This window comes from Rana temporaria, chromosome 6, assembly GCF_905171775.1.
Source record: "Rana temporaria chromosome 6, aRanTem1.1, whole genome shotgun sequence".
NCBI lineage: Eukaryota > Metazoa > Chordata > Amphibia > Anura > Ranidae > Rana > Rana temporaria.
Window position 1 is genome coordinate 3,741,648 of NC_053494.1, and position 22,852 is coordinate 3,764,499.

A 22,852-nucleotide genomic window follows, 5' to 3' on the forward strand; every position below is an offset into this window, starting at 1 on the left:
AAATACTCCAATGAATGTGAATAAATGTGTCCCACTCTTGGCGAATCCTGGAATACCATCCAGCATCAACAAAAAATGTGGAGGGTATTAATAGTGGCAAATAATAACAAATGATAAGTGAACAAACTGTGCCAAGCCAATGCACAATGTTGCATCAATACAATCAAAAGTGAAATATTTGGGTAACCAAATAAACATCAATATTAATGAAAAAACGGAAATCCAGTATATAAAAACACCAAAAAAAACAAAGGTCAAATAGAGTGCAGCGTGCAATAATTGTAGTGTAACAAATTCCAAAGTGATCCGAAGTAGTTTAAAACAACATGCAAAAATTTAAGCATGAAAATAAATCTAATTGTGAAAAAATGTCCAGTGAAATGAATAATGTTACATTAATAACAATGTCTCTAAAATTCACCAATAGAGGTTAAAAATAAAAGCACAGTGATAATGGTAAAGTGTCACAGTGCATATAAGGTGAAGAAAAAAAACAATCATAAAAAATGTTCAGTGAAAAAGATAAGTGCTCCAAATCGCAAATCTTTAAAATCCACAGCGTTCAGTGATCAATCCTGGATGTGCATGCAAGCTTAGAACTTCCACCATCAGGATTCCCAGAAGTGTCCAACAAACTAGGTGTTCCAGCCCCTTACCTCAGAGCGGCTTGTATTTAAGCCTATATAGATGTCTCACAGGCAGTCAGCTGTTCATCCAGCTCCACAATCCCACGACCCAGTCACGGATGGTTGCAGTCTCTGTACTGTCATATATGAATCTCAAAGGCACAGCTTCTCTTTTGCTTCTTGTTCCTCCAATGTAGACAGTCTCCAACCTGTCCGTCCAGCTCAGCATACCTCTCACACTGAGCTCTCCCTCAGTGTGAGAGGTATGCTGAGCTGGACGGACAGGTTGGAGACTGTCTACATTGGAGGAACAAGAAGCAAAAGAGAAGCTGTGCCTTTGAGATTCATATATGACAGTACAGAGACTGCAACCATCCGTGACTGGGTCGTGGGATTGTGGAGCTGGATGAACAGCTGACTGCCTGTGAGACATCTATATAGGCTTAAATACAAGCCGCTCTGAGGTAAGGGGCTGGAACACCTAGTTTGTTGGACACTTCTGGGAATCCTGATGGTGGAAGTTCTAAGCTTGCATGCACATCCAGGATTGATCACTGAACGCTGTGGATTTTAAAGATTTGCGATTTGGAGCACTTATCTTTTTCACTGAACATTTTTTATGATTGTTTTTTTTCTTCACCTTATATGCACTGTGACACTTTACCATTATCACTGTGCTTTTATTTTTAACCTCTATTGGTGAATTTTAGAGACATTGTTATTAATGTAACATTATTCATTTCACTGGACATTTTTTCACAATTAGATTTATTTTCATGCTTAAATTTTTGCATGTTGTTTTAAACTACTTCGGATCACTTTGGAATTTGTTACACTACAATTATTGCACGCTGCACTCTATTTGACCTTTGTTTTTTTTGGTGTTTTTATATACTGGATTTCCGTTTTTTCATTAATATTGATGTTTATTTGGTTACCCAAATATTTCACTTTTGATTGTATTGATGCAACATTGTGCATTGGCTTGGCACAGTTTGTTCACTTATCATTTGTTATTATTTGCCACTATTAATACCCTCCACATTTTTTGTTGATGCTGGATGGTATTCCAGGATTCGCCAAGAGTGGGACACATTTATTCACATTCATTGGAGTATTTACCAAGAAACTTTCTCCATTATTTTATGGGTCGAGTGATGAGGATCATTTATTGTTTCTAAGTTTTTTCTATTGTTTTTAGCGCCATTACACCCACCAATATTCATACATTAAATCATTATTAGCAGAAATAAACACAGTACATTTTACAAAAGTCATACTAAATATAACAGTTAACCTGTATTGAGTTAATAAATAACAAATATTTGAAATTTTTTAAATTGAGACTTTTTGCGAAAAAGGTGAAAATCGAACATATGCAAAGTGTAAGGGCCAGATTCACGTAGAATGGTGTATCTTAGCGGCGGCATAACATATGCGATTTACGTTACGCCGCCGCAACTTACACAGGCAAGTGCTGTATTCTCAAAGCACTTGCTCCGTAAGTTGCGGCGGCGTAGCGTAAATCGACCGGCGTAAGCCTGCCTAATTCAAATGTGGAAGGGGGGGCGTGTTTTATGTTAAACTACTGTGACCCGATGTGATTGATGTTTTTCACGAACGGCGCATGCGCCGTCCGTGGAAATCTTCCAGTGTGCATTGCTCCTAATACGCCGCAAGGACGTATTGGTTTTGACGTGGACGTAAATTACGTCCAGCCCCATTCACGGACAACTTACGAAAACGACGTAACTTTTTAAAATTTTGCCGCGGGAACGACGGCCATAAATAACATTGGCTGCGCCTCATATAGCAGGGGCAACTATACGCCGGGAAAAGCCTAACGTAAACGTCGTAACTTCACTGCGTCGGCCGCGCGTACGTTCAGGAATTCGCGTATCTAGCTAATTTGCATACTCGACGCAGGTTTTGACGGAAGCGCCACCTAGCGGGCCAAAAAAAATGCACTTAAGATCCGATGGGGTAAGAGACTTACGCCTGTCGGATCTAATGGATATCTATGCGTAGCTGATTCTAAGAATCAGTCGCATAGATACGGCGGCTCAGATTAGGACTTACGAAGGCGTACATGGCGCTGCGCCATTGTAAGTCCTTTGAGAATCTGGGCCTAAATATCCAAATTTCATTTTTTACTTACATCTTTCAGAGTTTGTTAACCACTTCAATATCAGGCACTTACGCACCTTCCTGCCCAAGACAATTTTCAGCTTTCAGCACTGTCACAATTTCAATGACAATTGAAAACCTTTACATCGTTCTGCCTATGTAAACAAGCCAGATCGTCGTTCTGACAGGAGGAAAGGCATGGGTCTTGTGTCTCTGCAAAGCATGGACCAGTATCCATGTCTTCCCCTAATAAAAGCACCTCCCACAGCTTGGTAAAACACTGGCTAGGCACACAGTTATCCCCCTTGCTTGTCCCTGATGTTAACCCCTTCCCAGACAGTGTCATTAGTATAGTGTAGTTGTAGCAGTGATAACTGTATTAGTCAATGGTATGCAAAAAGTGGCAAAAGTATCAGTATCAGGCAACATCGCAGCCCTGCTATATGTGGTTGATTGTCGCCATTACTAGTAAAATAAAAATAAATATCCTATCGTTTGTAGACGCTATAACTTTTGTGCAAACCAATTAATATATTATTGGGATTTCTTTTACAAAAAATATGTAGCAGAATACATTTTGGCATAAATCAATGAAGACATTAGATTTTTTTCAGTTTTTGTATTAGATCTGTTTAATAGCAGAAAGTGAAAAAATTGCATATTTTTTTTCAAAATTTGAAAATGTTTTTGTTTATAGCGCAAAAAGTAAATAAATGCAGAGGTGATCAAATACCAGCTAAAGAAAGCTTGATTTGTGGGGGAAAAAGACATGGGGCCAGATTCACGTATTTCCACGTAACTTAGCGGCGGCGTAACGTATCACATTTACGTTACACCGCCGCAAGTTTTAAGGGCAAGTGCTTGATTCACAAAGCACTTGCCTGTAAAGTTGCGGCGTCGTAGCGTAAATCCGCCTGGCGCAAGCCCGCCTAATTCAAATGGGGCGGGGACCATTCAAATGAGGCGCGTTCCCGCGCCGAACGTACTGCAGATGCTCCGTCCCTAAAATTTCTCGACCTGCATTGCGCTAAATGACGTCGCAAGGACGTCATTGGTTTCGACGTTAACGTAAATGGCATCCAGCGCCATTCACGGACGACTTACGCAAACGACGTTAAATTTCAAATTTCGACATGGGAACGATGGCCATACTTAACATTGGCTAGAACACCTAGAGGGCAGCTTTATCTTTACGCCGTGTATCTAAATCGAAACGGCGTACATTTACTGCGATGGGCAAAGCGTACGTTTGTGAATCGGCGTAACTAGTCATTTGCATATTCTACGCCGACCGCAATGGAATCGCCACCTAGCGGCCGGCCTAGAATTGCAGCCTAAGATCCGACGGTGTAAGTCACTTACACCTGTCATATCTTAGGGAGATCTATGCGTAACCTGATTCTATAAATCAGGCGCATAGATACGACCTTCGTATCTCAGAGATACGATGGCGTATCAGGAGATACGCCGTTGTATCTCTTTGATGAATCTGGCCCATACATTTTTTTAGCCTGGTCATAAAAGGGGCTAAATCTTCCGGAGGTCAAGTGATTAATAATAATTATGTTCTGTTACAGCTCGGTTATGGATGTGGCTGGAACAGCAAATTTCACAATAACGATGGGTCTATTCCAAGATTCCGGCTACACCACCCCATATACTGACTCCCAGGTGTGGCTGGACACCTCCTCCATCCTATATGTTGGTGTCATTGTAACCGGAGCTACGAGTTCATCTCCATTTGTGCTCGTCATGAAAAACTGCTACGCCACCCCAACACCTGACAGCTCCTACGGCCCCAGACATGAAATCCTTACAAACCAGTAAGTTCATTATCATGTGTTGTATATTATTCTTCTCAAAATATAATATGCTTTGTTTTTTCATCATATTTCCTGTATTGCCAAATAAACTCAGAGTGCCCGATGAGATCTGCCACCAGGAAAATATGAATATTCCATTGCAGGAATAGACAAATTTGCAGGAAAAAAAATCTGAGGGTCCCAGGATTCCCAACATTTTATTGGTGACATGGTTGGTTGCTACTCATTGCTCTTGACATCATTAATACAATAGCCCTACACAAGGTTACAATGTAGAAAATTTAAGAGTTGGTTTTCCTATTGGACATTTGAAGTGAGTAAAGATGACATTGGAGGAACAGTGGAGTGTAGTTATGGGTGGGAATGTTATCAAACTTGATTTAGATATGAAATTAGTAGTTTCTGCTTGACTGGAATTTGCTAAAATTGTCCTTTTTGTATTTTAACTTGTTTTTTCCCTTTTATTGGTTGAACTGGATGGACTTGTGTCCTTTTTCAATCAGACAAATTATGTAACTATGCTATATAACCAAAAGTATTGGAACACCTGTCTTTACACACATGAACTTTAATGGCATTCCAGTCATAATCCATAGGGTTCAATGAGTTGACCCGCCCTTTGCAGATATAACAGCTTCAACTCTTCTGGGAAGGCCGTTCACAAGGTTTAGGAGGGTGTCTATGGGAATGTTTGACCATTCTTCCAGAAGTGCATTTGTGAGGTCAGGCACTGAAGGTGGACAAGAAGACCTGGCTTGCAGTCTCTACTCTAATTCATCCCAAAGGTGTTCTATCAGTTGAGGCCAATCAAGTTCCTCCACCCCAAACTTCCACATCCACACTATATTGCCAAAAGTATTGAGCCACCCCTCCAAATCATTTGGTGGAGGGAGGATTATGGCGCAGAGTTGTTTTTCAGAGGTTGGGCTTGGCCAGTGAAGGGCACTCTTAAGGCGTTAACATACCGAGACATTTTGGACAATTTCATCCTCCCAACTTTTTGGGAACAATTTGGGGATGGCCCCTTCCTGTTCCAAAATGGCTGTGCACCAGTGCACAAATCAAGGTCCATAAAGACATGGATGAGCAAGTTTGGGGTGAAGGAAATTGACTGGCCTGCACTAAGTTGTGGCCTCAATCCAAATAGAACCCCTTTGGTATGAATTAGAGCGGAGACTGCGAGCCAGGCCTTCTCTTCAACGTCAGTGTCTGACCTCACAAATACAGTGCCTTGCGAAAGTATTCGGCCCCCTTGAAATTTGTGACCCTTTGCCACATTTCAGGCTTCAAACATAAAGATATAAAACTGTATTTTTTTTTTGAAGAATCAACAACAAGTGGGACACAATCATGAAGTGGAACGAAATTTATTGGATATTTCAAACTTAAAAAAAAAAAAAATATGAAAAATTGGGCGTGCAAAATTATTCAGCCCCCTTAAGTTAATACTTTGTAGCGACACCTTTTGCTGCGATTACAGCTGTAAGTCGCTTGGGGTATGTCGACTCTCTATCAGTTTTGCACATCGAGAGACTGAAATTTTTGCCCATTCCTCCTTGCAAAACAGTTCAAGCTCAGTGAGGTTGGATGGAGAGCGTTTGTGAACAGCAGTTTTGGATCATTGTCTTGTTGGAAGACAAATCTCCGTCCCAGTCTCAGGTCTTTTGCAGACTCAGGTCTTTTGCAGACTACAGTTTAAATACTGTATTGATTGGCGTATAACACTCACTTTTTTACCTGTAAATAGGGGTAAACTGTGCCTGTGTGGAATGTTTTTTTTTCTGAAACTTCCCTCTGAGGCCTCGTACACACGATAGGTTAAACAGAGGATGGTCTGATGGACCATTTTCATCGTTAAAACTGATCGTGTGTGGGCCCCATAGGTAATTTAAAAAAAAATCGGTTAAAAAAAAGCTAACTTGCTTTAAATTTAACCAATGGATTCCTAACCGATGGGAAAAAAACAATCGTTAGTAGGCACAACCATCGGATAAAAAGCCACGCATGCTAAGAATCAAGTCGACGCATGCTTGGAAGCATTGAACTTCATTTTTTTTCAGCACGTCGTTGTGTTTTACGTCACCGCGTTCTGACATGATCGTTTTTTTAACTGATGGTGTGCAGGCACGACGGACCATCAGTCAGCTTCATAGGTTAACCTATGACAACGGTCCTTCAGACTGTTGTCCTCTGGTTAACCTATCGTGTGTACGAGGCTTTATACTGGCTGCATGCATCTCTTTACATTTTTCAAATTGCTATTTGGGCTATTTATCTAAAACTCAAGACATAAAAAAGGGAAAATTACATTTTTGAAATGACATAATAAATAGGCCTCCTGTTTGTAAACCAAATTCATTCTAACTATAACTTGTTAAGTAGAAGCATTGGAAAACTGATACAGGAAGGAATGTATTAAAGAATGGAAATGCCCAGTTAGGAGGGTTACATTGGCCATTGTATAGAACATCCCATTTGCACTTTCTGTTCCCTGAAAAAACCCTCCTAACCCAACAAAGCAAATTTTTTGCTTATGCTGTAATGACCTCCCCACCTCCCCCCGTTTTTCCTCTTTCTCCCTTCAAATATCCTCTTTCATACCTACTGATTTGGGCTTAACTCAGCTATTTGATGATAATTATCAGTTGCTTGATATCTACAGCCTTCCTTGACTCTGGGCACTGGTAGTCGCTAGGCAGGCAAACTGTTGCACCTTTTACCTTTATACAATTGATAGTTGTAACACATTGAATGCATACAACTATGCTTGATATATCTCTGGACTGCATGTTCAAAAAAAATGTTTCAATAAAACTTGTCTGAAAAAAAAAGAATGTATATTATTCACATTTATTTCTTGATCGTGTTGAAAATCTTCTAATCCTCGTCTGATGATATCACTTATAGATGCCCCAACAAGAATGACCCAACAATCTCTGTGCCAGAAAATGGAGTGTCCCTTAAAGGTCGCTTTTCCCTCCAAGTGTTTCAATTTCTGGGAGGATTCGATAAGGTTTATTTACACTGTCAGGTCGGCTTGTGTGACACCTCCAACTCTTACTGTGCTTCTGTGAGTATGGATTGATAACATACAATTCTTTATTTTAAAGTTGGGATTTCAGGAAAACAGATTAATTCTAAATTGAAACTGATAGATGTGAAATGTTTCTCTTGAAAAGGGATTTTGTTAATCAGTTTGGCTAATCTTGTGGTTTATCATCCCCTGCCACACTGCACAGCCAGAAAGAAAACCCTTGTTTCTTGCTTCAGCAATACAACCTTTTTTCACCGGCCTGCTGATTGGACAATGAGTTATTATAGTGATAATGATGGTTAATTATCTAATGATCAGGCTAGAGATAGAGATGGAGCCTGGAAATCTGAAACGTTGGGTCAGCACCCTTTAGACATGTATTGTGGTAGAAGGATGGGAATCACAAATCAGATTCAAAGAACCAATTTTTTTTTGGCAGGTTGAACAGTTTACTATTTCAAATCAGTACACTTATAGGCTAGGGCCACGTACACACGATCGGTTAAACCGATAAGAACGATCTGATGGACCGTTTTCATCGGTCCAAACCGATTGTGTGTGGGCGCCATCGGTTATTTATTCATCGGTTAAAAAAAAGTGATCTTGTTTTCAATTTAACCGGTTAAAAAAAACGATCATTAGTAGGCACGTCCATCGGTTAAAAATCCACGCATGCTCAGAATAAAGTCGACGCATGCTTGGAAGCATTGAACTTAATTTTTTTCAGCACGTTGTTGTGTTTTACGTCACCGCGTTCTGACACGATCATTTTTTTAACCGATGGTGTGTAGGCACGATGGACCATCAGTCAACTTCATCGGTTAACTGATGAAAATGGTCCATCAGACCGTTCTCATCGGATGGACCGATCGTGTGTATTACTGCATTACTGAGCTCCACTTAAAGCTGAACTATACTTACTTGCTCACCAGTATTGTGTTCCCTGGAGCTCACCACATGCCTCTGACATCTTCAGCCTGATGGATTTTGGGTATCAGTCCAGGGCCGTTTTAATTGGCTGGCACAAGATGATGTCACTCCCACACATGAGCGGGAGTTCAGTCATTCGGCTTTGTTGCATTTCTACACTGAGAAGCACGGGAAGGCAGATAAGGGAAGTTTAATATAGAAAATACATTGTAAGTCTATTTTGCAATAAAAAACAATTGTCCTCAATTTTCTATTTTTCATTTTAAGTTCTACTTTAGGCTGCCAGTGTTGTGTGTATATTTGTGTAGGGGATATTAGAGTGTAAGCTCCTCTGGTGCAGCAGATGATTGGCTCAGTGTTCTTTGTGTAGCATTACATAATGTGTAACTGCTTTATGAAACAATATCAATATTAAAATAATAAGAATTAGAAGAAGAATGATAAGAAGAACAATAGTGTGTGATTTTGATGGGGCCATTAGATTAAGTTCCTTTGTTGGTTTGTCTATATGTGGCAAATATTATCATTTTCTTTTATAAACTAATAGAAAAAAGTGTTAGAAAAGGAGGATCTCAATTGAAAATTCAATTACAATTTAAATGTACTTATAAATATATATACATATATAACTATGTCATAATTTTTTTTCAATTGAATTGGAATTTATTGGGATGTTTATTAAATAACAATTTAATTATTTGTATTATATACCAAATAATGACTTCATAATAAGTGTGTACATTATGGGCTAGATTCAGGTAGAATCGCGCATTTTTACGGCAGCGTAGCGTATCGTATTACGCTACGCCGCCGTAAGTAAGTGAGGCAAGTGCTGTATTCACAAAGCACTTGCCTCCTAAGTTACGGTGGCGTAGCGTAAATGGGGCCGGCGTAAACGTGCCTAATTCAAATGAGGATGAGGGGGGCGTGTTTTATGTAAATGGGTTGTGACCCGACGTGATTGACGCATGCGCCGTCCGTGTACATATCCCAGTGTGCATTGCTCCAAAGTACGCAGCAAGGACGTATTGGTTTCGACATGAACGTAAATTACGTCCAGCCCTATTCGCGAACGACTTACGCAAACAACATAAAAAATTCAAAATTTGACGCGGGAACGACGTCCATACTTAACAATGCGTACGCCTCATAGAAGCAGGAGCAACGTTACGCCGGAAAAGCCTTACGCAAACGACGTAAAAAATTTCGCCGGGCGCACGTACGTTTGTGAATAGGCGTATCTAGGTCACTTGCATATTCTACGCCGAAAACGACGGAAGTGCCACCTAGCGGCCAGCGTAAGTATGCACCTTAAGATACGACGGTGTAAGAGACTTACGCCAGTCGGATCTTAGGCTAATTTCGGCGTATCTTGCTTTCTGAATACAGAAAGAAGATACGCCAGCGCAGCTTTGAATTTACGCGGCGTATCTATAGATACGCCAGCGTAAATCCTTGCTGAATATAGCCCTATGTGTTTTTTGACAATTTTAATTATTCACTATTTGTAAAAAAGAATTGATAATGATGATTTTTTTTTTTTTGCATTAATTTGTTCTCTTTAAAAAAGAGTTTTATTTGCAGTATATAAATATTCTGATTTACCTAACTCTGGGGCTTTTTGGGAAGTTTCTATAATACATTATAAAATTCTCTCATACCTGGGATGTAGAAACCCTCAGAATGTAACTATTTCTGTTTGGTAAAGGATTGTATTTGTTACTAATTTAACTAAAGTCTTATGCATTTTGATAAACCAATCATGTGTAAAGTAAATTATATTTATTTTTTACTTTGTTTTCACAATTTCACATCAAGAATGAATGCAACGCACATTACAATATTTTTTTTCTTTAATAGCGAAAATTATTGTGCAGCACTTTTTAGACAGAAAATTATTAAAATGAGGGATAGACCACCAGAATTCAACATCTGCCAGGAAAGAGTTTCTTAGGTTTAGGTGAAAAGTTGGAGGTAGGTAGGAATGGGATTTGGGTTTGCAGCAACACCATGGGATCGCCGTTAGACAAGTGCGGTTCGAAATTCGGACAGATTTGTCATTATTACAATAGAAACAGGAATCCGAAAAAATTAAACAAACAGTCCGGATGAAATTCAAATTTGAATAGTTTTTGAATCAAATTTCAAAATAAAATAAAATAGAATATAAAATAAAGGGATAGTCATTATTAAAAGAAAAAATTGCTTCACTCTGAGCCACATATTTATTTACTGTATTTATGTATTTATTGCTATGGTACATGTTAACCAGGGCAGTGCCCAGCTATCCGTACCTTTTGTTTGACAATTTCTTGCCTATTAGCCCTGAAAATAAAGAGCATTGATTTTCAAGATTTGTCTCCCTGGATGACTTCAATGGGCTCCAGATTCACAATTTGCATTTAAAATAGAATCCAAGAATACCCCCCCCCCCCCCCCAATCACTAGAGGCAGCAGATAGAACTGTGATATTAATAGTCAGTACTGACCTTCCTTTTTTAGAAAATCCAGAATGATCTGCAATATCGGTTTCAAGTGTGAAACTATTATTCAATGTTTTAGTACAAAAATAATTTTTATAGATCATAAAAAATAAATTTTTAAATATTTTAAATAAAATAATTTGATGACCTATTTTCTGATTTTAGAGTTGTCCCGCGATGAGATCGGCTTCGGTTGACGACAATAATGTGAAAAATATAACTATTGGACCTATATACCAGAAAGGTAAGACACATTCTTTATAAAGACTATGGGGCAGATCCACATAGATCTGAGCCGGGCGCAGCGTATGTCAGATACGCTACGCCGCTGTAACTTACTTTGCCTTTGTTTGAATCCTCAACGAATTCGCGCCGTAAGTTACGGCGGCGTAATGTATCTCTCGCGGCGTAAGGGCGCGGAATTCAAATTCGGCAGGTAGGGGGCGTGTTTCATTTAAATGAAGCGCGTCCCTGCGCCGAACGAACTGCACATGCGCCGTGCATTGCTCCAAATGACGTCACAAGGACGTCATTGTTTTCGTCGTGAACGTAAATGGCGTCCAGCCCCATTCACGGACGACTTACGCAAATGACGTAAAATTTTCTAAATTATACACGGGAACGACGGCCATACTTAACATTCAGTACGCCACCATATAGCTCCTTTAACTATACGCCAGAAAAAGCCAAACGGAAACAACGTAAAAAATTGCGCCGGCCGCTCGTACATTTGTGGATCGTCTGAAATAGCTAATTTGCATACTCGACGCGGAATACAACGGAAACGCCACCTAGCGGCCGCAGAAAAATTGCATCTAAGATCCGACGGCGTACGCCTGTCGGATCTAACCCAGATGCCGTCGTATCTTGTTTTGTGGATACCAAAACAAAGATACGACGCACAATATTTGAAATTACGCGGCGTATCAAGAGATACGCCGGCGTAATTTCTTTGAGGATCTGCCCCTATTTTTGGAAATATCTGATGTATCCTCTACATAGAACTGTGTATATCCACTTCCGGACCGCCCGATGTCGTTATATGTTGGTATTTTGACGTTGAATACTGTTGTTATGGCAGCAGATAGCTGCCATAACTTTGGTATTTCGGTATTTAAAAAAATGCCGGGAGATCCGCTTTCAGATAAAAGTGGTCTCTGCGGCGGATTCACCGTGAGATCACTGTCAGGTCACCTGTGGCCGGGTGACAAGTGCACCCCGTTGGGGTCAGGGATGCACCACAGGGTAGTGAACCCTATAGCCGAGGAAGCGTAAACCCAAGATCCCCCAGACCCAGCTTTGTGTTCACCAGAGCCTCTAGTGGTGAGGATGGCCTTCGCTGCAGCTGGATCCAGGTCGCGACCCCTGGGATCCCCTAGGTCACGCCCCGCAGGGAGAGAGGGGAAGCAGCAAGCAGGACAAGCGATAGTAATGGGTAAGCCGAGGTCAGGGCAACAGGCAAACAAGGGTAACCGAGAGACAGGCAAAAGGTCAGGATCACAGGCAAACAGGAGAAGTCAGGGATGAGCCAAAAACGGTACACAGGAAGGTAATCGGAGCACACTGCTGACAGGAACTTAAGCTAACAACACGGTTGAACAGCACTGCAGACCTGTAGTGCAACAGTTAATATAGACTTCCTGGGATGGCCTGGGTGGGGCCCTACAGGAAGGGGAAGTGATAAAAAGGCAACCAGAACAGATTCAGGCCTCTAATGAGCAGATGGAAACAGGTAAGCTGCCAGACTTTATTGCATATCCATGACAATCACTTTGATCGGCGGTGAGATGTCCAAAATGGGCAAAATGTCCCCCACTCGACTCCATCCATTGGATGACCGAAACAACGTCAAGCGCCACTTCTGCCCGATGATCCTAATGGGGATTTTTTTTTAATTGAAAAAAAAAAAGACATTTTAATTTTATGTTTATTGCATCTAAGTGCAAATGTGAAATCTGAGGTCTTTTTGACCCCAAATCTAACATTAAAGAGGGCCTGTCATGCTTTTTTTTTCTATTACAAGGGATGTTTGCATTCCTTGTAATAGGAGTAAAAGTGATACATTTTTTTAAAGGGACAGTTTAAAAAAATTTAAATAAAAAAAATCATATATTTTTTTTTTAAAAGCACTTTGTTCCTCCGAGGTTGCACATAGAAGCGAACGCATACGCAAGTCATATGTACACGGTGTTAAAACCACACATGTGACCTATCGCCGTGATCGTTAGAATGAGAGCAATAATTCTAGCCCTAGACCTCCTCTGTAACTCAAAACTGTTAATCTGTAGACATTTTTAAACTTGGTCTATGGAGATTTTTAAGTGTCAAAGTTTATTGCCATTCCACGAGCGGGCGCAATTTTGAAGCGTGACTTGTTGGGTATCAATTTAATTGACGTAACATTATCTTTGGGCTAACTTTACAGTTTTCTCATTTTTTAAAACAAAAAAGTGTATTTGTTCCCCAAAAAGCCGGCTGCACAAATACGGTGTGACATAAAGTATTGCAATGACCGCCATTTTACTCTCAAGGGTGTCTGAAAAAAAATACATAGTGTTTGAGGGTTCTAAGTAATTTTTTTAGGAAAAAAAAAAGATTTTAACTTGTAAACTCCAAAGTGTAAAAAATAGGCTTGGTCCTTAAGTATTTAATAATAAAAAAAAGTTAACTTAATCATAAAAATTATGTTAATAATAGTTTTATCTTTATTTCACTTTCAGCTGCAACGTCGTCTCTTGGAGGTGAGTTCGTTTTTTTTTTATATATATCAGCTTTAATTTAAACATACTGCATCACACATAAAATATACCGTATGTACAATAGAATTAAGTAGACATTCTCTCATTGGTTGCTGGTTAGGCAGGTCATACACAGTCAAATTTCGAACAAATTTTATTTTCAAAATCAGAAAGTTCGTTTTTTTGTGATCCAATGACGCCACCATTGATTTTCAAAATTCGGCCGACCAAACCTTCATGTTGCCGGGAATATTCTTTTCTCTCCGGGAATATTCTTTTCTCTCTGGGAATATTCTTTTCTCTCTGGAAATATTCTTTTCTCTCCGGGAATATTCTTTTCTCTCCCGGAATATTCTTTTCTCTCCGGGAATATTCTTTTCTCTCAGGGAATATACTTTTCTCTCCGGGAATATTCTTTTCTCTCTGGGAATATTATTTTCTCTTCCAGGAAAATTATTTTCTCTCCATAAATATTATTTTCTCTCCGGGAATATTCTTTTCTCTTCCGGGAATATTATTTTCTCTTCCGGGAATATTCTTTTCTCTCCGGGAATATTCTTTTCTCTCCGGGAATATTCTTTTCTCTCCGGGAATATTCTTTTCTCTCCGGGAATACTCTTTTCTCTCTGGGAATATTCTTTTCTCTCCGGGAATATTCTTTTCTCCCCGGGAATAATCTTTTTTCTCCAGGAATATTCTTTTCTCTTCCGGGAATATTCTTTTCTCTTCTGAGAATATTCTTTTCTCTCCGGGAATATACTTTTCTCTCCGGGAATATTCTTTTCTCTTCCGGGAATATTCTTTTCTCTCTGGGAATATTCTTTTCTCTCCGGGAATATACTTTTCTCTTCCGGGAATATTCTTTTCTCTTCTGAGAATATTCTTTTCTCTCCGGGAATATACTTTTCTCTCCGGGAATATTCTTTTCTCTTCCGGGAATATTCTTTTCTCCCCGGGAATATTCTTTTCTCCCCGGGAATATTCTTTTCTCTCTGGGAAGATTCTTTTCTCTCCGGGAATACTCTTTTCTCTCCGGGAATATTCTTTTCTCATCCGGGAATATTCTTTTCTCTCCGGGAATATACTTTTCTCTTCCGGGAATATTCTTTTCTCTCTGAGAATATTCTTTTCTCTCCGGGAATATTCTTTTCTCTTCCGGGAATAATCTTTTCTCTCTGGGAATATAATTTTCTCTTCCGGGAATATTCTGTTCTCTCCGGGAATATTCTTTTCTCCCCGGGAATATTCTTTTCTCTCCGGGAATATACATTTCTCTCTGAGAATATTATTTTCTGTTCCGGGAATATTCTTTTCTCTCCCGGAATATTCTTTTCTCTCCGGGAATATTCTTTTCTCTCAGGGAATATACTTTTCTCTCCAGGAATATTCTTTTCCCTCTGGGAATATTATTTTCTCTTCCAGGAAAATTATTTTCTCTCCATAAATATTATTTTCTCTCCGGGAATATTCTTTTCTCTTCCGGGAATATTATTTTCTCTTCCGGGAATATTCTTTTCTCTCCGGGAATATTCTTTTCTCTCCGGGAATATTCTTTTCTCTCCGGGAATACTCTTTTCTCTCTGGGAATATTCTTTTCTCTCCGGGAATATTCTTTTCTCCCCGGGAATAATCTTTTCTCTCCAGGAATATTCTTTTCTCTTCCGGGAATATTCTTTTCTCTTCTGAGAATATTCTTTTCTCTCCGGGAATATACTTTTCTCTCCGGGAATATTCTTTTCTCTTCCGGGAATATTCTTTTCTCTCTGGGAATATTCTTTTCTCTCCGGGAATATACTTTTCTCTTCCGGGAATATTCTTTTCTCTCCGGGAATATACTTTTCTCTTCCGGGAATATTCTTTTCTCTTCTGAGAATATTCTTTTCTCTCCGGGAATATACTTTTCTCTCCGGGAATATTCTTTTCTCTTCCGGGAATATTCTTTTCTCCCCGGGAATATTCTTTTCTCCCCGGGAATATTCTTTTCTCTCTGGGAAGATTATTTTCTCTCCGGGAATACTCTTTTTTCTCCGGGAATATTCTTTTCTCATCCGGGAATATTCTTTTCTCTCCGGGAATATACTTTTCTCTTCCGGGAATATTCTTTTCTCTCTGAGAATATTCTTTTCTCTCCGGGAATATTCTTTTCTCTTCCGGGAATAATCTTTTCTCTCTGGGAATATAATTTTCTCTTCCGGGAATATTCTGTTCTCTCCGGGAATATACATTTCTCTCTGAGAATATTATTTTCTGTTCCGGGAATATTCTTTTCTCTCCTGGAATATACTTTTCTATCCGGGAATATTCTTTTCTCCCCGGGAATAATCTTTTCTCTTCGGGAATATTCTTTTCTCTCCGGGAATATTCTTTTCTCTCTGGGAATATACTTTTCTCTCTGGGAATATTCTTTTCTCTCCGGGAATATTCTTTTCTCTCTGGGAATATTCTTTTCTCTCCGGGAATATTCTTTTCTCTCCGGGAATATTCTTTTCTCTCCGGGAATATTCTTTTCTCTCTGGGAATATACTTTTCTCTCCGGGAATATTCTTTTCTCTCTGGGAATATTCTTTTCTCTCCGGGAATATTATTTTCTCTCCGGTAATATTCTTTTCTCTCCGGGAATATTCTTTTCTCTCTGGGAATATTCTTTTCTCTCCGGGAATATTATTTTCTCTCCGGTAATATTCTTTTCTCTCCGGGAATATTCTTTTCTCTCCGGTAATATTCTTTTCTCTCCGGTAATATTCTTTTCTCTCCGGGAATATTCTTTTCTCTCCGGTAATATTCTTTTCTCTCCGGTAATATTCTTTTCTCTCCAGGAATATTCTTTTCTCTCCAGGAATATTCTTTTCTCTCCGGTAATATTCTTTTCTCTCCAGGAATATTCTTTTCTCTCCAGGAATATTCTTTTCTCTCCGGGAATATTCTTTTCTTGCACATGCGCATTTTTTTTTCAATTACATTTCTCGCACGATTCTCCCATCATTGATCAGAAAGTCGTTTGTTTTTCCAAAAATGTCCAACATGTTGGATTTCTCAAATTTGATTGCCGCATGAAAATCGGCTGTTGCTGCAGCCCCACTAACGGTGCGAAATTCGTACGAAAATTCTTTGATATGATTTTCGAAAGAAAATTCTTTCGAAATGCGAACCATGTATGGCGCCTTAAAACTATGTGGTTGAATAACTTAAAGGGGTTCATTGCATCCATGTAGAGAGCATCTGTGCACATTTTTGGCACGCAATCTGAATAAGGGAGATTTTAAAAACAAAAATTTCCCCAAATATGATTAATGCTGGCCATACACGGGTCGAATTTCAAAAGATCTTTCTTTCGAAAAACAGAAAATTTGTGCGTTTTGTGATCCGATGGCGCCACTATTGGTTTTGAAATTTGGCCAACCAATCCTTCAATTTCACCTCACGTTCCTACAGAAAAGAATTTTCGTGTCTGGGAATCTTCTTTCTTTCCAGGAACCTTTGTTTCTTTCCGGGGATTTTCTTTTCTTGCACATGCACATTTATTTTTTGAATACATTTCTCGCACGATTCTCCCATCATTGATTAGAAAATCGTTAGTTTTTTTAAAAAAATATCCAACATGTTGGATTAATAAAATTCGACGACCGTCCGAAAATCGGCTGTTGCTGCAGCCCCACTAACGGTGCGAAATCCAAACGAAAAATTCTTAGATAAGATTTTCGAAAGAAAGATCTTTTCGAAATTCGACCCGTGTATGATCAGCATAATAGAAATGTATTTGTTTTGGTATGAGTTTTTCCCTGCACAGCAGCTTTGAGGGCCAATCAAGGCTCCACATATATACATATTATACAGAACACATGTGATGAGTAATGCAGTTTTTCTATGAAAATGAATCTGATTTTTGTTTGCATTTTATTTCCAGCTGCTGTGTCTTCTGATGGAGGTAAGAGAGGGAAGTCATTATTATAATCATTGTGTTTTAGTCATAGTGGATACAACTGGGCTGATTAGTGGAGTAACTTCATTGGGATAAAATTTACAAAATAAGTAATCTGAGTCTCTATTCCAGGGAAGGAGTGTTCCTTGCAAACATTCTTTTAACCACTTAAGACCCCGACCAATATGCAGGTTAAGGACCTTGCCCCTTTTTGCGATTCGGCACTGCGTCGCTTTAACTGACAATTGCGCGGTCATGCGACGTGGCTCCCAAACAAAATTGGCGTCCTTTTTTTCCCACAAATAGAGCTTTCTTTTGGTGGTATTTGATCACCTCTGCGGTTTTTATTTTTTGCGCTATAAACTAAAAATAGAGCGACAATTTAGAAAAAAAATAAATATTTTTTTCCTTTTTGCTATAATAAATATCCCCAAAAATATATATAAAAAAACATTTTTTTTCCTCAGTTTAGGCCGATACGTATTCTTCTACATATTTTTGGTAAAGAAAATCGCAATAAGCGTTTAACGATTGGTTTGCGCAAACATTATAGCGTTTACAAAATAGGGGATAGTTTTATGGCATTTTTATTAATGATTTTTTTTACTACTAATGGCGGCGATCAGCGATTTTTTTTCATGACTGCGACATTATGGCGGACACATCGGACAATTTTGACACATTTTTGAGACCATTGTCATTTTCACAGCAAAAAGTGCTATAAAAATGCACTGTTACTGTGAAAATGACAATTGCAGTTTAGGAGTTAACCACTATAGCTGTAGGGGTTAAGTGTTACCTCATATGTGTTTTTAACTGTAGAGGGGGCGGGGCTGGATGTGTGACGTCAGTGATCGTCTTTCCCTATATCAGGTTACAGACGATCACTGCCACTGCCACAATGAAGAACGGGGAATGTGTGTTTACACTCACCTCTCCCCGTTCTTCAGCTCCGGTGACCGATCGCGGGACACCGGCGGCGATCGGGTCTGCGGGTCCCGCAGGAGCAGTCACAGAGCTTCGGACCGGGTCGCGAGCGCGCTGCCGGCGGCGCGCTCGCGACCCCACGGCTGGGCCTTAAAGAGACACGTACAGGTACGTGATTGTGCCCAGCCGTGCCATTCTGCCGACGTATATCAGCGTGAAGTGGTCCTTAAGTGGTTAAAAAAACAAATGTTTTCCTTAGTTTAGGTCAATATATATTATTCTACATGTTTTTGGTAAAAAAAATCACAATAAGTGTATATTGATTGGTTTGCGCAAAAGTTATAGCGTCTACAAAATAGGTTATTGATTTATGGTATTTTTATTATTACCGTATTTATCGCCGTATACCGCGCACCCCTAAAGTGGCCTCTTCATCGGGTCCGGCAGTCTTCTGCGGCTTCGCGTGTCCTCTTCGTCGTGTCCGGCGTCCTTCCGAGGCTTCGGGTGTCCTCTTCGTCGGGTCCGGGGTCCGTCTGCGGGCTTCGGGTGTCCTCTTCGTCGGGTCCGGCGTCCTTCTGCGGCGTCCTTGCGTCCTCCCCGCTCGTTTCCCGCGCCGAGTTTGAATACTGCGCCGACATATACAAAGCACAGTACACTCGTGTATTGTCGGGCAGGCTCGGCAACACTCGCGCTCTCGTCCTGTACATCCAGGACGTGAGCGCGGAAGGAGCCGAGACTGGCCAACTATACCCGAGTGTACTGTGCTCGGTATATGTCGGCGCAGTATTCAAAACTCGGCGTGGGAAAGCGGGTATCAGCGTATACCGCGCACCCACGATTTTGCCCTGATTTTCAGGGCAAAAAAGTGCACGGTATACGCCGATAAATACGGTATATTTTTTTTTTACTAGCAATGTCAGTAATCTGTGATTTTTTGGGTGTTCTTCAAATGGGGGGGAACAGCCAATGTTCGGCTCAAACCGATGCTCAGGCTGAACTTTTCGCACAGCTCTGCTCTGTAGTAAATCCCTTACATTTGAATTGTTGGATTTATTATACACAGACTGCTGGGGGAGGCTCACTGCAGAGTTCCCTGATACCGTCTTACTGGAGAATAATTGTGTATGGATTGGGTTGCTGTTACATAATGTTTATTTTATTTATTTTTTTAATTACCATTTATGTTTTTTGTCTTCCAGGCCCTGCTGTACCAACTGCAAAGCTTTTCTTCTCCGCCATTGTTTTCCTGTTACTATTGTACTGGTATTAGGTGGCATTCACATCTGAGCGTTTTACAGCTCTGGGTGTTTTTGTTTAGCCAATAGGAAGCACTAGGTGGAGGAGAGGGGGAGGAGATTAGGGATGGAGAACTGCTGTTTAAGCAGAAAACGAGTGACAAAACGCTCATAAAGCGTTCATGTTGCACATTTGCAGGCGTTCTCTTTAGAAGTCTATGGGGCCCAGTCTACCAAAAATAAGCTTGTGTACTTTTTTGAGCGATGGGCATTTTGCTTTTGGGCGACAAAACGCTAAGATGTGAACAGGGGCCATTGAAATTAATGGGATTTGCCTTGTTGAGCATTTTAGAGCTTCAAGCAGAAAATCGCACAGGTATGAACAGGGCCTATCATACTGACTTACCAGTGTGAATTGGTATCAGATTTGCAGATCGGTGTAACTATACATATTGGGGAAGGGTTCTATAATCACTCAGAGCAAAGCAGGATCTTCTACGGCAGACAAAGTCTTGGCAAGATGGTAAATATTGGGAGAACTAGTACAGTCAGGCCTCGTACACACGACCGGACATGTCCGCTGAAACTGGTCCGCGGACCAGTTTCCGCGGACATGTCCAACCGTGTGTAGGGCCTACCGGGCAGTTTTCCGGCCTAGCGGACAGGTTTCCAGCGGACAAAAGTTTCCTAGCATGCTAAGAAACTTGTCCGGTGGAAACCTGTCCATCGGACATGTCCGATAGTTAGTACACCTAACCATCGGACCGAAATCCCCCGCATGCGTCTAAGTAATTCGACGCATGCGTGGAAGCATTGAACTTCCTGGTTCGCGCACGTCGCCGCGTCATCGTCGCCGCCACATCGCCGCCACGTCACCGCGGTTTCTGTCCGCGGGGATTTTGGTCTGATGGTGTGTACACACATCAGACCAAAATCTCCCAGCAGACATGTCCGATGAAAACGGACCGTTTTCATCAGACATGTCTGGTCGTGTGTACAAGGCCTCAGAGTTACCAGAATATCATTTAAATCTTATATAAAAACATGAAAACATTAATAAATGTGTGAGAAGTTTGCTGACCAGCATAGCCAGAAGAAGGAGAAAACACAAAGGCAGGTCAAAAATGTGGAAACATCTAGAAGACTAAAAACTTGGCCAAAGTAGGACGTCTCTCCAAGGTATAAATCGGAGATATATACAGTATATGGGTTAAAGGGAATCTTTTTTTGATGGCATTTTATGTGATTATTTTCTATATACTCAACCTGATTACCAAAACTATCTCTAATCACTGTTAGTTTGGAATATAAACAAATATTATGGAAATGCTTTTCAATAAATATTATACAGATATAATAAATGGCATCTAAAAAGAAAAGTTGTGTTGGGTTGTCTTTTTTGACAAAGGTACACCATGGGATCCTCCCAGATAACTGATGTATACAGTCTGCAACTATAATATACACAATCAAAAATTAAACCGCATATGACTTTTAAGGTGCTAAAGTAATATAAAGAAAGCTAAGAAGGTATAATTAACCTCTTCAATACCGGGCTTTTATACCCACCTCCATACCGGGCCTATTCTGGCACTTCTCTCCTACATGTACAAATCATCATTCTTTTGCTAAAAAATTACTCAGAACCCCCAAACATTACCGTATTTGCCGGCGTATAAGAAGACCCCCTAATTTTCCAGCTAAAATGCTGGTTTTGGGATATACTCACTGTATAAGACGACCCCTCACTGTGCCATTATACATGCCTCACTGTGCCATTATACATGCCTCACTGTGCCATTATACATGCCTCACTGTGCCATTATACATGCCTCACTGTGCCATTATGCCTGCCTCACTGTGCCTGTATGCCTGCCTCACTGTGCCATTATGCCTGCCTCACTGTGCCATTATGCCTGCCTCACTGTGCCAGTATGCCTGCCTCACTGTACCAGTATGCCTGCCTCACTGTGCCTGTATGCCTGCCTCACTGTGCCAGTATGCCTGCCTCGACGATCTGCTTACCTTCTCCTGTTTGCAGAGTTTCTCAGGCTGCGGGCATCCATTATTCAAAAGCCGCGCCTCCTCCTCAGGCTGTTCCGTGATAGGCGGAACACTCATTTTCACAGCAGAGCCTCTGTTCAGTGTTCCGCCAATCATGGATGTCCTCTCGTCCAAGGCCGAGGATGAGAAGGCATCCGTGATAGGCGGAATACTGAACAGAGGCTCTGCTGGGAAAATGAGTGTTCCGCCTATCACGGAACAGCCTGGGGAGGAGGCGCGGCTTTTGAATAATGGATGGCAGGTACCCGGCGTATAAGATGACCCCCGACTTTTGGGGCATGATTTTAGATGTAAAAAGTCGTCTTATACGCCGGAAAATACGGTATATATGTTTTTTTAGCAGACACCCTAGGGAATAAAATAGCGGTCATTGCAACTTTTTATCTTGCATGGTATTTGCGCAATAATTTTTCAAATGCCTTTTTTTGGGGGGAAAATGGTTTCATGAATTAAAAAATAACAAAACAGTAAAGTTAGTCCAATTTTTTTGTAAAATATCTAGTCACCAGTCATCTCTATGCTTCCTATCCGGCGCTGGACGATTCTTTCTCCGGGCCCCCGATGGCACGGGAGAGCCTGGAGAAGCACCGGATGGTGGCGGGAGGGGGGGATGTCCCCTCCCACCACCTATAAGAATGACCAAGCGGCGGAACGACCCGCCGATATGATCATGCTTATGGTGCGCAGGATCGCCCCTGGGAAACAATGATATCTGAATGATGCCTCTAGCTGCACCCATCATTCAGATATCCCCGCACAAAGTCCAGGATGTCATATGACGTCCACCCAGGATGGGAGATCCCCTCTGTGGACGTCATATGACTATATGCGGTACGGAAGTGGTTAAAACCATTTTTTTCACATTTCACAAAAAACACATGATTAATAGGACTACAGTATGATCTACTAACATATAACTATATAGGGCAATGCAGCATACACATTA

General features: G+C 40.6%; 1 protein-coding gene and 1 long non-coding RNA gene across 2 annotated transcripts in view; both read left to right on the top strand.

Annotated features, from left to right (window-relative positions):
* The window catches only part of LOC120942827 (uromodulin-like), a 40,668-nt gene extending 29,381 nt beyond the window's left edge, over window positions 1-11,287 (top strand). The window contains exons 9-11 of the mRNA XM_040355753.1: window positions 4,331-4,576; window positions 7,484-7,646; window positions 11,189-11,287. Coding sequence (XP_040211687.1) covers window positions 4,331-4,576; window positions 7,484-7,646; window positions 11,189-11,287 — 508 coding nt within the window. The remainder of the gene's footprint in view (window positions 1-4,330; window positions 4,577-7,483; window positions 7,647-11,188) is intronic.
* Window positions 11,288-13,730: 2,443 nt separating this feature from the next.
* LOC120942914 lies at window positions 13,731-20,389 on the top strand. The gene is made up of 3 exons (XR_005750264.1): window positions 13,731-13,764; window positions 17,666-17,686; window positions 19,807-20,389. It is a non-coding gene; the product is annotated as an uncharacterized LOC120942914 (long non-coding RNA).
* Window positions 20,390-22,852: the final 2,463 nt, after the last annotated feature.